The sequence below is a fragment of the Amblyomma maculatum genome, chromosome 1 (assembly GCF_055883805.1).
Source record: "Amblyomma maculatum isolate TAMU_Amacu chromosome 1, ASM5588380v1, whole genome shotgun sequence".
NCBI classification, from domain to species: Eukaryota; Metazoa; Arthropoda; class Arachnida; order Ixodida; family Ixodidae; genus Amblyomma; species Amblyomma maculatum.
In genome coordinates this window covers 323,984,678-324,000,329 of record NC_139344.1, presented here as the reverse complement: position 1 = coordinate 324,000,329, position 15,652 = coordinate 323,984,678, and the positions used below count along the sequence as shown (strand labels likewise).

The 15,652-nt window shown below is 47.0% G+C and overlaps 2 protein-coding genes across 2 annotated transcripts in view; both read left to right on the top strand.

The window, feature by feature from the left end:
- The first annotated feature begins 5,436 nt into the window (after nt 1–5,436).
- Nucleotides 5,437–9,127, top strand: LOC146207319 (uncharacterized). The gene is made up of 3 exons (XM_084587094.1): nt 5,437–5,649; nt 5,987–6,145; nt 8,663–9,127. The coding sequence occupies exons 1-3, from the start codon at nt 5,437–5,439 to the stop codon at nt 8,981–8,983; spliced, it is 693 nt and encodes a 230-aa protein (XP_084443220.1). The 3' UTR covers nt 8,984–9,127.
- Nucleotides 9,128–15,169: 6,042 nt separating this feature from the next.
- The window catches only part of LOC146207318 (protein FAM76B-like), a 58,300-nt gene continuing 57,817 nt past the window's right edge, over nt 15,170–15,652 (top strand). The window contains exon 1 of the mRNA XM_084585403.1: nt 15,170–15,292. Within this exon, the coding sequence (XP_084441529.1) occupies nt 15,170–15,292 (123 nt within the window). The remainder of the gene's footprint in view (nt 15,293–15,652) is intronic.

The window sequence follows — 15,652 nt, the reverse complement described above, 5'->3', positions numbered from 1 at the left end:
TCTGTAGTTGGCAAAACTATCTGCGCCTGTTCCGTACCTGCTGTGAGGAGCATCGACTGTCTGCCAAAGTGCCAGCCACCAGGGGTCTGTATATAAAGCCACATCAGCGGAAGAACGACAGAATTTTACACTCAGCAGAAGATGCACGGCGGCATCTCTGTCGCTGATTTTCCAAAGGTTAATGCCCGTTTTTAAGGCTGAACTTCTTTCCTCGCTACTATCTATTGTTGTCGCTGGTTCTGTTACGCATGTGTTTCCATATGTGTCCAACTCTCTAACATGTGCACTACTGATCCGTGCCCCTCATGCAACAAAAAGTTATTAGGTGACTCATACGGCATTTCGTGCAGGTTCTGCGGCTACAGGTATCATTCTGAAATCTTTTTTGGTCAGTGTGAAACTATGAGCCATATTCGAAGGGGTGGTAAAAATAAAAATAAACCCAAAAAAAGACGCTAATGCACCTCACATCCCTAGTTCCCGCACGACCACCGATGTTTTCGATTCTGTAACTGCCATAAACAAAAGCCTGCTTTAAGTGAACGAGATAAAGAAATATATGGGAACGCTATTAGAGCTCAAACAAACCGTGAACAGTATCGTTTCCTTTATGAAGCTTGTTTATGACACGATTCTGGTTAAGACAACACAAAAATCTCATGGATGCTTTGAAAAAACAAAAAACAAATAGACGCAATTGAAGCATCTGGGAGAACTCGAGAAGTAAAAAGCTGAGAAAAGATCTTTAGCAGCTGAGCGATATAGCCGACGCCATAACTTAGAAATACATGGTTTGACATTCAGGAAGGACGCGGACTTAATTGGCAAAATAAGCAGCATCTATTTCAAAATGGGTATGCACTTTCTCACTACAACAGGATGTTGATGCCGTTCACAGGCTCCCAGACAAAAAAAAATAAACTAAAGCGATTCTTGTGATAATTGTGTCTTGTGTCCGCGCCAACAAAAGAAGAGTGGTTCCAGAGAATGGTCACATTGAGGAAAAGAAAACGGATGTGTGGTTCTGTGAAAACCTCAGAGCGACACACTGGAAGTTGTTTTGGTTAATGAAAACAAAGGCGAACGATAATCTCTACATGTTCGCATGGGGGAGAGATGGAGAGCTTTTCGTCAGGAAACGTAAAAGGGAAGATGTAATTAAAAGTGAAAGAGAAGATATTCTATACAAAAAGAATAAAGTTTGATGAGCCACAAAATAAGCGTGAATGACCGAAATGAATAATTGAGAACCAGTACTACAGTCACAGAAGGCTCGGGGAAACCGTGAGCAGTCGTGTCCGCAGCAAAATATGTTTTCCCATTTTTTTTTTTTTTCACATGAATTCCAGAAGTCTCAGTAACAAGCTGGACTATATCAGCATACTTCTCGATTCTTTGCGTTTTAAGTTCTATGTGCCGGCATATACTAAAACATGTTTCAGTGCAGTTACTATTTCCGCAGGTGACATATCGTACAGTGAATTGGAAGAGTTCCGCATAACAAACAAAAATCGTGAGTCATTAGTGGCGGAGTGAAATGGTCTACTGCTTGCTGTGCCACATCGCCCACCTACAGGTCGTTTCAGAAATATTTTGCAGATTGTGGAAAATATCCTGGACCAGAATTTAGTTTATAAAACGCCGGCGCTATATGAACTAGTTACTTCAATATTGTCATTTTGCTCTAAAGAGTGAGAAGTGTGATCTACTGGACGTCTTCCAATCTTACGGCTGTCAGAATGTACTACAGTCACCAAGAAGAATTAGTCTCGAAAAACGTACGTTGTTATGCTTATGTTTCACCAGCCATTTCTGCAAGATCTTTTAAGGAGTACTGCTAAGCGATATCAGCGATCGCTTGCCCATATCTTGTGTTATACCGTGCGCTGACCCTCACGGTATTGGACAAAGGAACGTAAAGCTAAATCAGCAAGAAAAATAAGCGACAATAACATTAAGAAGTTCAAGAGATTATGGCTAGCAGTTACAGGGCTGAAATAGAAACGGAAATGAAAGCATATGTGGTATACAAGTTAATAATTAAATTAAAAATATTTACGACAGCTGCTTTCCACTCGAACCCCACAAAACTCACCGAAAATTACGAAGTATAGGTTTCGTGTTAACCTAATAATAAAATTGAGGAGCGTAACAAGTTATTTGACTCATTTATTAAAACAAATTTGTAAACGGTTGAAATCCTACAAGCAGTTCCGTAACAAGGCAAACTCTGAGCTAAAACAAGCTAAGCCCCATTACTATAAAAATAAATTCGCTGCGGCTGCAGGCATAATAATTGGTTCACAGGAAAGGAAAGGCGCAGTATCTGTCACACTTGTAGTTGTGGACACCTGGACCGCGCTGTAAGGGAAGAGAGGAAGGGGGAGTGAAAGTGGATAGAGAGAAAGAGGAGCCGTAGTGGAGGGCTACGGAGTAATTTGGACCACCTGGGGATCTTTAACGTGCGCTGACATCGCACAGCACACGGACGCCTCTTCGTTTAGCCTGCATCGAAACGCAGCCGCCGAGGTCGGGTTCGAACCCGGGTACTCCGGCACAGTGGTTGGGCGTCCTACCACTGCACCACCCCGGCGGGGCAGCCTCTTCCTAATTTGGAAAAGGCTGCAGGCAGCCTCTTCCTACTTATGAAAATTTTAAATGATTTACGGACCATCTCAAGTGCCTACCATTCTCAGTCTTAACAATTGATGGTACGCCCCGTCAAAATCAGAGTTAGCCAACGAATTTAATAATAATAATAATAATAATAATAATAATAATAATAATAATAATAATAATAATAATAATAATAATAATAATAATAATAATAATAATAATAATAATAATAATAATAACAATAATATACTCTATTTCTACGTTCGGGTGTACACTGCAGTAATGTTTTATTCGATCAATTTGAAGCCTATAATACGCGTTCTAACATCCCCATAATATTTCTTCACCCAACAGGCCCATAAGAGCCAGTCTATGCCATATATTCACTAGAGAACAAGAGCGCGTGCGGAGCAGAGGATATGAGCACAATGCCGATAAACACTGTAGCGCAAGTTGTAAGTCGACCTGTCGCCCATAACTGCAACCTCATTTTATCGAATGGCAAATCTCCTCTGGTTATAAAAACCGCACATGCTGTAGCAGTACATAAGGGTGGCACAGTTAGCAACCTCATTCTACAGGCCTGTTTCAGTCATTCCTATATTCTAAAATACCTTAACGTGTGCTAAATATTAGATTAGTTGGACGCCTGGAAAATAACAAGGCAATCGTTCCCGAACAATTTGGTTTTCAAAAACTAAAGTCTAGAGAGCAGGCACTTTTGCATGCTAAACATCGCATAATTCAGGTTTTAAAAAGAAAAGATCTTCACAGCTGATCTATTTTTGACTTTAAGAAAGCTTTCACTTCGATTAATCACGATTTATTGGTCAAAGTTTACCCTAGTATGGCATTAGAGGTGTTGCTTATGCGTTAGTTAAAAACTACCTCCGCTCACGAAAGCAGTTCGTTTCGTTACATGAATCTTGCTTTGAGTGTATCGCGTTATACTGCGGGGTTCATCAGGCTCAATCGTGGTTCAGCATAGTTTCTTATTTACATCAACGACATAATGAACATCCCAAATACGCCATACATAGTGTGATATGCGGACCAAACGACCGTTTTCTTTTTTTGGGCAAAACAATGAAGATGTCTTTAACGCAGCTAACAGCTGGACGGAACACCTCAAAAGCGGATTAAATGCAAACAAATTTCAATTGAACGATGAGAAACCTAAGTGCGTCATCAGTAGAGTTAGTTGTTGGGAAGTGTGCAGGGAAATGTAGCGATCGACCTCTACACAAGGGTGACGTCGACTGTACGTATACCGGACTAAGATCAACCGGGCGTTTGTTGTTACTGCCATTTACTTTTTTTTATCCTACAAAATTGTGTACTGCTGAAGTGCTGCGCATAAGGCTCCCAGTTGTTGACCTATCTCTTGACGTTTGTGTAGAACACTAGATACCTGACGAACATCACCACCTCTTCTTTTACAACCCGCCCGCTCTTCACTGAGGTCCAGTTCTTGATTGCGTAGTTAAAACTTTTACATACCAAGCCCTCCTTTCACCTAAGGAATAAGTTAAGCAACACAGAAAAGTCTGATTCCCGAGCACAATACCTCTGTTTGCGGCCGTTCAAGTAAATGCTTTTTAGTACAATAAAAGATGCAAACTGCCAAGTACTAGTGCATTCGTTATTAAAGAACACCATGGCAGTACAATATAAATAACATGGAATAAGAGTTGGCATTCATCTATATTCTTTATTACAATAAACGGACTTTATTTTACATACGTAGCTCGCGCACCTAAACGAAAAAAAAAAAAAGGTAATAATAACGAAGTCAGAGGAAGAAATCAGCTTCTTAGAAAAGGTCACAAATGTACCTCACATACCAGGTTTTAGAGGGATGTGCATGCACACGTTGTGCTCTGGTCGGACCCGTCATCGTTTGCTTTTTTTGAGCTCATTGTGACTCATCTCACACGAGCCTCACGACGTCGGGATCCTATGATGTCAAGAGGCGAGATTTCGCATGATACACTGGCATCAGAGTCACCGCGGGGCACGCGAATGGGATTTTATTTTTAAATTGTTTGTTAATTATTCATATCGGACCACTTTTGAATAGCTTCTAGCAGCATGAACGCACAGTATCCTTTACTGTACTTAATGTACACATTTTACAGCCACCCTCAAAACTGCTCCAAGGACCCTCTAAGGCTATTTGTGGGAAATCGAGAGCTCTCAACTTTTTCTCAGAGTAGGAGCTGCCTAGCGCTGATTTTTTTTTATTTTTTAGGCAGAAATACGTTCATGTCAAAAATGCTGCGCTTTGATTCTTCCAAATAGTGAAAGCGAACAAAAAAATGTGACGTAGTAGCGTGTCCTTTATGGCTCTTGTTTCCAATGAGATGTGCATTTCAAAAAAAAAAATCAGTCCCCTGTCTTCCTGGCATTAATTCCACAGGTACTGGTATATTATTACAATTTTCCAATAAATGGGACTTGGTAAGAAATTTCGCAGATTCAAGTAAAAGTTACCTACCGGCGTGCTTAACTGCCAAACCTACTAAATGGCTTTATCAAGGCGTGGATACACTGTAAACGTGGAACCATACTTTTTTCCGCCGAAGTTTAAAATGTATATTAAAATTTTATTAACAAATTGAAAAGGAAGAACTTAATCAATTTCTTTTATGATATTATAAATGTCATCATGCCAAGTAGAAGCACGAACTGTGCTCAAATGCTCCAAAGCTTAACCTTGCTCATAGATGAAGAAGAATCCGGCACGCGGACGCGTGCCAGACCTTTCGTAAGAGCTCTCAGAAAGCAGCTGTAAGAGCCAAGACCGGACCCGGCGCTGTGATGGGCCAGGTTGTTGGCGTAGAGGCAGACCACAGCAAGATGGAGGCCACCAGTCTGGTGGAGGAGGCGAGGCGAGGCCGCGAGTGCGACGCTTCCACGCCAGATGCCACCGCTGACGAGCCACACGAGGGCTCGCCAGGCACGGGGAGCAGCAGGGATGAGGACGACAGGAGCCCCTTTGACGACGTCGACTTGCACGACAGCAGTCCGGAGGTACTGTCGCTCCTGTCGGCTCGCAGAACTCATCTTTACTCCCGCAATACTCGCAGGCTAGCTATCTGAAGGTAAAACCGCTCATGCTGACTTTGTCGTCACAATATGCACTTCCTTCCATAGATTCGGTGCACAGAATGTGTGCACAAGCCACAATGAGCGCAAATACGTAAATGCAACTCTATTTTGGCAAAAACACCAAACGCGTTAAAGCTAGAAGCAAACTGTGTTTCGCGCATGGTAGTGTTACCACGCAATGCGACGTATGCTCTGGAAGTGACCACCTCGGGACTGCGCACCTTCAGACCTACCCCTACGCGCCAATCTTTCGCCGTAGGAAGCAGAGCTGTCCGTGCACACGCTCCGGCCCAGCATCCAGGGCTCGCGCTACTCCGCGCCTTGGGACGCCAGCAGGAGCCCCCTGGCCTCCCCCGTGCTCTCGCGCAAGAAGCAACACATTGTGCTCGTGCCAACAGGCTCAAGCGCCAGCTTACGGGTAAGATGGCTCCTCCATCTCTATTTCGTTGCCACCGCCAGAAATATAGCCTACGGCTCCTCAAGCTACGAAACTTCGTATCATGACGAAGCGCAGCCATCTCCAACTTCCTTTAAAATTTAACACTTTTTGTTATTTACCTCTACTCTTACAATTTCCGTTCTGCTGGCCCCGCCTATCGCACCTTGACAACACTGCAGAGCCCTCTTTCAATATTAGGACAACAGGCGTCTTCGACCTGCCTTTTTAAAGGTTCCGGCAACTCCAAACCGTGGCCTGTGTTCGCTTACGCCAAATATGCCTTTTATTGCGACCGGAATCGGCGGTTACCCCGCCTTTACGGGCATCGCGTACAAACTCTCCAGCGGCGTATTTATTCGCCACGTATTTCGCGCCTCGCAAACACTGCATACTGTAAACATTTCTGTTTTGCCTCCTCTTCCCACTAAATTGCTCCTGAGATAGTATTCGAGTATGTATGTCAATCAGGCAGCAAATGAAATTAGTTGGCTTATTTATGTATTTTTAAGCCTTATCCCCTTCCGCGTTGTGAGTACGACTTTACTCTGAGATCGCTAAATCTGTAACACTAAACGTCCATGTGGCAGTCGTGTTAGGTGTTCCTTCCCACTTTTTAAAACATGTTAGCTGTAAAAGGCACTCTTTGAATCCGCGTCTTCAGCTGTCCTATATATACGGTGATATGTGTCTGTGAAGGTACGCGTCAAGAGTCAGTGCGTGACTGCAAGCACTGTGGCACAAAAAATTAGCAGGCGCTTAAGATTCGACTTGTGAGTAGACTCCATAGAGTATTTAATATAGCCTTTTCATTCATACACTGCCACAGTCTTTGGCAAAGTGTTAAACGTCTGTGATTAGTTTGGGTTTTAGGGAAAGGAAGGAGTAGCATCTGTCTGACTTCCCAGCATACACCTACGCTTGCAATGAACAGCATACAATTCGAGCTACATATGTCGTGCGTTGGAATCCTTGTTGCAAACTAGCCTTCAAACTGATTATCAGCTTGTTGTTATATAGGAAATTAAATGGGACACCACACTGAACGTTGCACGAAACACCGCTGCGTCACAATTTTGATACGAAACCACGTAGACGTTTTTCTCCACACATCTTTCTCGACCTTGATTACAACAATGCCAAAGAACGAGCTATACACGATATCGCGTAACAAGCACAACGCGGTGCGGAGAGCAGGATCCACTTGCCTATCGGCACTGCATCGAAGCATGTGATGTCCGTTCACTGACCCCCTAAACTTCCAGAAAGTATCAAATACAGTGGTCTGCCATGCGATCGTTCTCGAAGTATTTGAGACGCGCCACGTTGCGTGGCGGACGTTGTGGTTCGGCTCGTTCCTTTAGTTTCGGAGAATAGCCTCGGAAGTAGATAGACCTGCATGAGGACCAAGAAAGCAGCTATAGACACCATGTGCCAGCAATACCTAGTGTAAAAAGTTGATCTCTAGCTGAAAAGTTTGGTAAGGACTGGTTAGTTCGCCACTCCCGCTGTTTCTTGCTTTTGCACAAGGTCCCTGTCTTGGCGCTACCTTTTCTTTTCTTATAGTAACCACTACCTGTCTCGAGTGTAGACGCTGTTTGTGAATGTTAATCTTGACGGCGAGGCGACTAAGTCCACGTGTGCTGCTAATTCCGCTTCCTGATTTCTTGATTTTAGACTCTGCAAAAGTGACTAAACTACCTTTTCTGTGCATTGAACCCTTTGGCTTCCTGATAATAACGTGGTCCAGTGTTAGCGTATATCACGCTGTTAGGGGTCAGCGACCGTCGTGTTTTCTTTTCTGGTTCTCTTCTCGTCCTCGTTTAGTTTAATCCTCTCAGAACCTGAGACGCTTTGGGACGTTAAACCCCAAGAACCAAACCAAAACTTATTTTAGTTACGCCGCCTTATATCAACAGCTGTTAAGGACATGTTTCCCAGCTCTGTGATATCTACAATGCATAATTAAGGGGAAGGAAGGCAAGGTTTGGTTTATCATTTATGGGGTTTAACTTCGCAAAGCGACTAAGGCTACGAGACACGCCGTAGTGGAGGGCTCCGGAAATTTCGACCACTTGGGGTTTTTTAACGTGCACTGACATCGCACAGCACACGGACGCCTTGCTTGCCTCCACAGAAAAGCAGCCGCAGAGGTCGTGATTCGATCCCGTATCCTTGGGCACAGTAGTCGAGCTGCCTATCCACTGCGCCACCCCGGCGGGGCAGGAAGGCAAGGAAAAATTGAAATTAAGTTAAGCGCCTTACGTTGATTGATCAGCATGTAGTGATGCCAACCATGACGCCTCCACTGCAACGGACCCCGCTGATAGTTAGAACGCAGTGACAGCACTACTAACGTCATATCAACGTCACGCGCATTCTAACAAATAAGACAAATAATAATGGCTGTACGATATTCAACTCCTCATTGCAAACAGCTGTGACCGAACCTCGTGCTACGAGGCGACAACCATCCTGTCTATACGTGGTCTGACGCAGGGCCACGACGGCGGCGGTGCTGTCCGCGAGGTCCATCATGTGGCGTGGCGGCAACAGGCTCTGTGGACCTCGCTGATGGTGACAGCCATCGTCACCATGGTGGTGGGTGCCGCAGTGGCACTGGCCATCACCACCGCCAAGAGCAACCGGCGCTCGCTGGCACTGATGCGGGCGCTGCGACACTGGTACGCCGCGGCCAACGGCACCGTGTCGCCCCTCGAGTACGGCCGCATACCGCAGCCTGCTAGGGAGCCTCCGACGTCGCCGCCGCTCAGCGAGGCAGCCAACGACACCCACCAATTCGTGCTCGTCTTCCGATAGCGCAAGCGCACTGTGGTTCAATACAAAGGCCACCTGTAGGCGGCGGCTGGATGTGTCCCTGCGGAATGGGTCCCCCATTGCCGCGGGGTACATCCACTGCAAAATGTGGCGGATCTGAGGAAATATATGCTGCGGCGAAGAACAGAGTGGGGTTTCGTTTTCGTACAGCGTGATTAAATAGTTTTGCAATAGGCTGTTGTTTTTACTGTAGCGTTAGAAATAAAACCTGATCACCTGCAATTCGTGGGCCCAACGTTTTCTTTTCTCATCTGCATCTGCGAGGACGCGTTATTCGTGAATAAATCGCTACTTAACATGTTTGCACGGATGCGAAGCTGTCAACGGCGCGCGTGTTGTACGCGTTGTATTGCCATCAACAGTCATGAAGCAGCGCATTTCACTTGTTGGGTATACAGGTGCTAGATTAAGCATCTCAATTAGTGTATGTGCTGTTTTCTTGCCCTGGTTACAAGCTGTGCGGGCGCGGTTGCAGCCACCCACGCTCGCCGTGTTGCGGTAGCGTTGGCTAGCGTGTGCATCAGAAAGACAGTGTTGTGTTGAGTTCTCACTGATGGCCGAGTACACGACGGAATATTTACTGCATCTATACTGGGCTTGAGCTCCGCCTGACAATTAGGCCCTTTCCGCCAAAGTACAGTACTTGGCTTACCACACCAACCTCCTAATGAAGTGTGGAAAGTTTTCTGGGTCCAGCATCTCCAATGCTTGTTAAACACATGACCTAAACGGTAGTTAAGCTTATACCATCGTAGCGTGTGGTTAAAACCGTTCATCACAGGCACGACTGCACTAAATGGTAAAAAAAAAAAAATAAGCTACTGCCTCTGTAGCTGAGCCACCCCTCGTGCCGGCAGAAGAGAGAAAGTAGAGAAGAAAGAAAAAGAAGAGGGAGAGAAAGACGCGCGCCGCAACAGCCGTCGTCCATCATCTAAGCGGTGGCGGGTGCAATGACGGCCTACAACAGATGCAAGTCCGGTGGCAGGCTAGCCCACGCCGCAAGCGGCGGTGGCCTACCAGTCCCAGCCCCGTAGGGCCAGGAGCAGACACCCTTCCTCCCACAGCGCCGGGGCACGTGAAAGTTCCCCAGGTGGTCGAAATTACTCCGAAGGCCTCAACTACGGCTCTTTCTCTTTCCGCTTTCACTGCCACCTTGTTCCCTTCCCTTACGGCGCGGGTCAGGTGTCCATCGAACAAATGTGACAAGTACTGCGCCTTTCCTTTCCAGTGAACCCATTATTGTCGAAAAGTGGCCGCCGCGGTGGTGGTGGTAGGAACATTTACTGCCAATATTAAAGAGGGTGGAGGCGTTGCCCCCTACATGGCATTTGAGAGCCCCCTCCATGTACGAAGGGCCCTCTTACAAACCTAAGGAAAGCCCTTGGAGGGCTATCCGAGCGAGAGCACATGTAATGATCTTGCGCTGGTCCTTATTGAAGGTACTGAGGAGTAGTTTCTCCCAGTAATCTAAGCGGCTGTTTTCATACAAGGTCATTCGAACCCTGCTCAAAGTCGTTCAAACCCAACCAGGTGAAACTCGGAGTCGCAGCCCAAGTAGTAGAGCTTACGCTCTAATATTCTATTTTCGGCGAAACTTCGCGCACATCTGTTATCCAGAGACTGCTCTTTTGTTCTCCATCAGTAGGGACCACAAGCATGATTGCATAATACACGAAAGCATATACAAACCATCCGGTCGAAAAGCCCGTCACCGTACCACAGTTTCCGCTCCTTTTTTATCGGATTTTGGTTTGGTTTGTGGGGTTTAACGTCCCAAAGCAACTCGGGCTATGAGAGACGCCGTAGTGGAGGACTCCGGAAATTTCGACCACCTGGGGTTCTTTAACGTGCGCTGACATCGCACAGCACACGGACGCCTTGCCTTTCGCCTCCATCGAAAAGCTGCCGCCGAGGCCGGGATTCGATCCCGCGTCCTTGGGAACAGTAGCCGAGCGTCGTAACCACTGCGCCACCCCGGCGGGGTCTTTATCGGATTTTGTCGGAAGTATTCGGAAGAGGAAAGTATACAACAGTTGCATCTTGCCTGTACTCACCTATGGGGCTGAAACGTGGAGGCTAACCAAGAGAGTTCTACATAAGTTGAGGACAACCCAGAGGGCTATGGAACGAAAAATGGTAGGGGTAACATTAAGAGATAGAAAGCGTGCAGAGTGGGTCAGAGAAATAACTCAAGTTACCGACATTCTAGTGGAAATTAAGAAGAAGAAATGGACATGGGCAGGACATGTAGTGCGAAGAGAGGATAACCGATGGTCGCTGAGGGTAACAAACTGGATTCCAAGGGAAGGAAAGCGTAGCAGGGGGCGACAGAAAGTTAGGTGGGCGGATGAGATTAAGAAGTTCGCAGGGGTCAAGTGGATGCAGCTAGCACAGAACCGGGTTAAGTGGAGAAATATGGGAGAGGCCTTCGCCCTGCAGTGGGTATAATCAGGCTGATGATGATGATGATGATGATGATGATGATGATGATGATTCGGAACGTGATAGGAAAATGTCCTGTAGATAAGGCGTCGTTCCAATTCTCTTAGACGCGGTCGGGGTATGTTGAGAACTGTGACAGATATTGCGTCATATACATTTTAAACCAACTTGTTCCCAAGGACGCGGGATCGAATCCCGGCCTCGGCGGCAGCTTTTCGATGGTGGCGAAAAGCAAGGCGTCCGTGTGCTGTGCAATGTCAGTGCACGTTAAAGAACCCCAGGTGGTCGAAATTTCCGGAGTCCTCCACTACGGCGTATCTCATAGCCTGAGTCGCTTTGGGACGTTAAACCCCACAAACCAAACCAACCCAACCCCAACTTGCAAATAAAATGCAGGTGTCCATCCAATTGTGAAAGAGACCGCGCCTTCCTGCCCTGCCGCGATGGCGCAGTTGTTAAGACGCCCGACCACTGGCAGGAGTACCCGGGTTCGACCCCGACCGCTGGCGAGTGGGTTTCAATGGAGACGAAGTGGAGTAACGTCCGTGTGCTATGCAAGGTCACTGCACTGCAACTCAGGTGGTTGAAATTTCCGTAGTTCGCGTCTCTCACAACATGAGTCGCTTTGGGTCGTTAAACCCTGTGAACCAAACAGAACTGCGCCTTCCTCTTCCAAGAAAGAACAACCTAAAAAAAGAGCGTAAAAACACGCTGAATGAATAGGTGACGTTAAAGGCGCTGTCGCCTCTAGGATTTAGGTGAAGCTTGAGAGCCTTGCTAATTGTTTTATTGCGATAGCAATACTGCGCTAGGTTTCGAGCCGTCGCTTGGTCCCGGCGGAGGTTACGCTTGACCTTGAACAGCCGAGGAGGAGCAGAAGAAGAAGACTGGTAACTTCTACTCTCGCGTCATACTCTTAAAAAATGAGCTTAAGTGTCCCCAATAATGTAGCCCCTTACACTGATAGGGCGTGATAGGAGAATATTGTAGCAGGCAAAAGAAGTTTCCGCCATTGCTATCGTAATTCAGAACTTCTTGTCGGGCGAGTTGGTGCATATTATTGTAGGAACAAGTTTCACACAGAAAGACACACACAGGAAAAATAAACACAAGGTAGGTAGAAACGCCACGACAAGTCCCCGCGGAGAGAAATACCTGCTTTATTTCGCGTGTCAAGGTGACGCATGCGGATCCACAGAAGTAACAGTTATGAAGTTCGGCCCGTTCTGGCACCGCAACCTTGTCTTCCCTTCCCAACCTTGTCTTCGAAATCATTTTCTTTGCGCTACGCTTCCTAAAATGCAAACGCACCAACTCGCCCAATTCAGCATTCTTGTACACGAGGAGACGCCGATCACCATTATTATGTCGTCAATCAAGTGGAGAGGCGAAATTTTCCAGGCCACCTAGGCCTGTCCAGGCAGCAGTGGTGGGTGCCTTAACAGCAGTAAAATCAAGCGACGACATCCTCGCCTCGCGCTACGTTCCAGCGTGAACCAGAAGTGTTCCACGCTCGCCTCGTGCCACGCACCAGATCATGCCGGAAGAAGAAAAAGTGTCCCAGAGCTGGCTGGCTGTCTGTCTCCTGCTTCTCCTGCCTTTCACTCCCGAATCTTCTACCTAATCGTCCGCGCTCAGCCTATTAACGGAAAAACCGGCTATCGCAAGCACTTTGTTCCCCTAGCGACATCCTCAAACGGTGAGCCCGAAATGCTGTCAAAAATACCGTGGTGTGAATGCATTGTTTCTAACAAGCCCGTAAGGGCACTGAGATTGGTCTGCCATAATTTGCACTCATCTTTATCCGGGAATTGCTCAGTGGTTACGGCGCTCGACTACTATGCCCAAGGATGCGGGATGGAATCCCGGCCTCGGCGGCCGCTTTTCGATGGAGGCGAGATGCAAGGCGTCCGTAGGCTGTGCGATGTCAATGCACGTTAAAGAACCCCAGGTGGTCGAAATTTCCGGACTCCTCCACTACGGCATCTCTGATAGCCTGAGTCGCTTTAGGACGTTAAACCCCACAAACCAAACTAAACCAAAGCGTTACGCCTAAGACACGAATGCAGAACAGCCTTTCGCCCATTAGAAGCTATCTATTGAGTACGCGTTGAATCGACTAAGACCAGCCCATTTCTAACCTCCTCCACCTCCCAGCGGCTTTATGCACACACACACCCTGACTGTGTAGCCCGGATTCCGCATTGAGGAAGAGCTGCGCGCCATCTAGTAATCTAGCAGTAGCTAAACATTGCTCTGGAAATCTCTATTTCAGCAGTACTTTCTCCCACTGGCGTACAGCAACGTACGGTAGCTTGAAGAGGAATTGGGAGCTTGAGATATGCGCTTATGCTCTCTTCGCCGATGCAGGTGAACTGCTGCCTTTCGTGTGAGACCGAGAAAATATTGCCTGGTGCCCTTCGGGTAATAATTTCTGGGAAAACAGGAGCAATGTTAAATGCCGACGCCAATCGTTTTAGTATACATTCATATAAGGCGGGCGTCCCGTGGTCCAGTGCTAGAGACGAAAGGACGGAGAAGGGTGAAAGGAAGGGGAGACGGAACTTCGCCGTCATGAATCAAAATGGTGTTTAGCCAATTGGCGTGGCGCTAGCTCTCTTTTTACGTCATGTGTTATGCCACCGTCATCTCATCGGGTGCGCGCCAACCACAACGAATGTCGGCTGAGGGGTTTGCATGGGTCATGAGTGCGTTTGTGTAGGCCGTATCAACTTTTTCATCGCGATATTGATTGCATCCTTTACTCGCCGCCGGAATAGTGAACAATTACAAGCCGCGAGACCGGTCATTTGAGCCAGGCCGCACATTCACTAAGCTCAACGCAGCAATCCCCACAACACAAAAGCAGCAGAGCAGTTCACGGTGAGAGTGCACACGCTGCAGTGGCGTAAAATGTAAATATGTCAATTGGTTTATAAGAACCGAAAGATGCAATGTCTTTCACACATATCCGTGCTACACCGGAACCTCTCTGTAAGGGAGTAAGATGGGAGTGAAAGGCTCCGGAATAATTTCGACAGCCTAAGATCTCTTACCTTTCACTGAAATCACGCTGCGCGTGGCCGCATTTGCATTTCGCCTCCATCAAAACGCAGCCGCCGTAGTCGGGTTCAGAAAAGGCAAACCCAGGAACCCATCGATACTATCAACACCGTGGTGAAACATTGGCTGAACCTGCCTGATTGTTGTGAAGAACCAATGAGATATATATGAAGTAGGGGTGAAGCAAGCGTCGACCCAGGTCCATTTCACGTGTCCGCACCGGAAATATTGTCTTTAACTTCAGAAATGCGCACATACAATTATGTTATACTGAGAATGTATTCACGCCGCCACCCAACACATCAAAAAAATGTACTTCGTGAAATCGCAAAATAATGCTTGATATCTGCGGTTCTTTTTTTCTCCTCAGTCTATATTCTCTCACACAATATGTCTCGTTCTTCTAATTACCGACTAGCCCAGGTTTCCACTTCAAATTTTTCAAAACGGCGTAAATCAACCAGGCTTCTCGACCGTCCCGAATTCGGTTAAATATAGTGCCGACATTCGCAGCAAAGATGTTTTCGATACGCAGAAGAGAATGAATTAGGCATGACCTGTTTTGCTATGTTTGAAGCGTGTGCTAATTTTTTAAGCAGCTTATGATCGTCAAGGGATAAGACAACCGGCTCTTCCTTCTTTTCGCAACGTTGCAGCGAGACGATGTCGGAGGCGCTTGATCCCATCTACGTGCGTTGGTTCAAGCGAGCCACGTACATATTCCGCATGATGGTCGGCTACTCGGCGCCCCTATTATTCACACCTCTCATCAAAGTCGGAGATAAGGTACGCCAGCTGCGCCTCGGGGCTGCCGCAATGCGCTCCGATCGGGGACGCATGTTTTTCTTTTGGTTTTGTCTTGTAGACATAATGCTCAGCCCTACGCATGTGCAACACCGTGACTCTGACGTCTGTCCTGCTTTGAACGAGAAGGTATGTGAAGAGACTGACTGACTGACTGAAAAACTTTATTGACCATGGATAAGGGAGGGGGATGTGTATGTGGGTTCCCTAGTCCGGGACTCCAGCGGCTGCCGCTGCTATCTGCGCACGTGTCACGAGGGCCCGTTGGGCTCTAGTCCAGAGCTGGCTAGGGCAGCCTTCCACCCCTTAATAGTTGGCACTGCATTTGAGTCATCAGGTGGA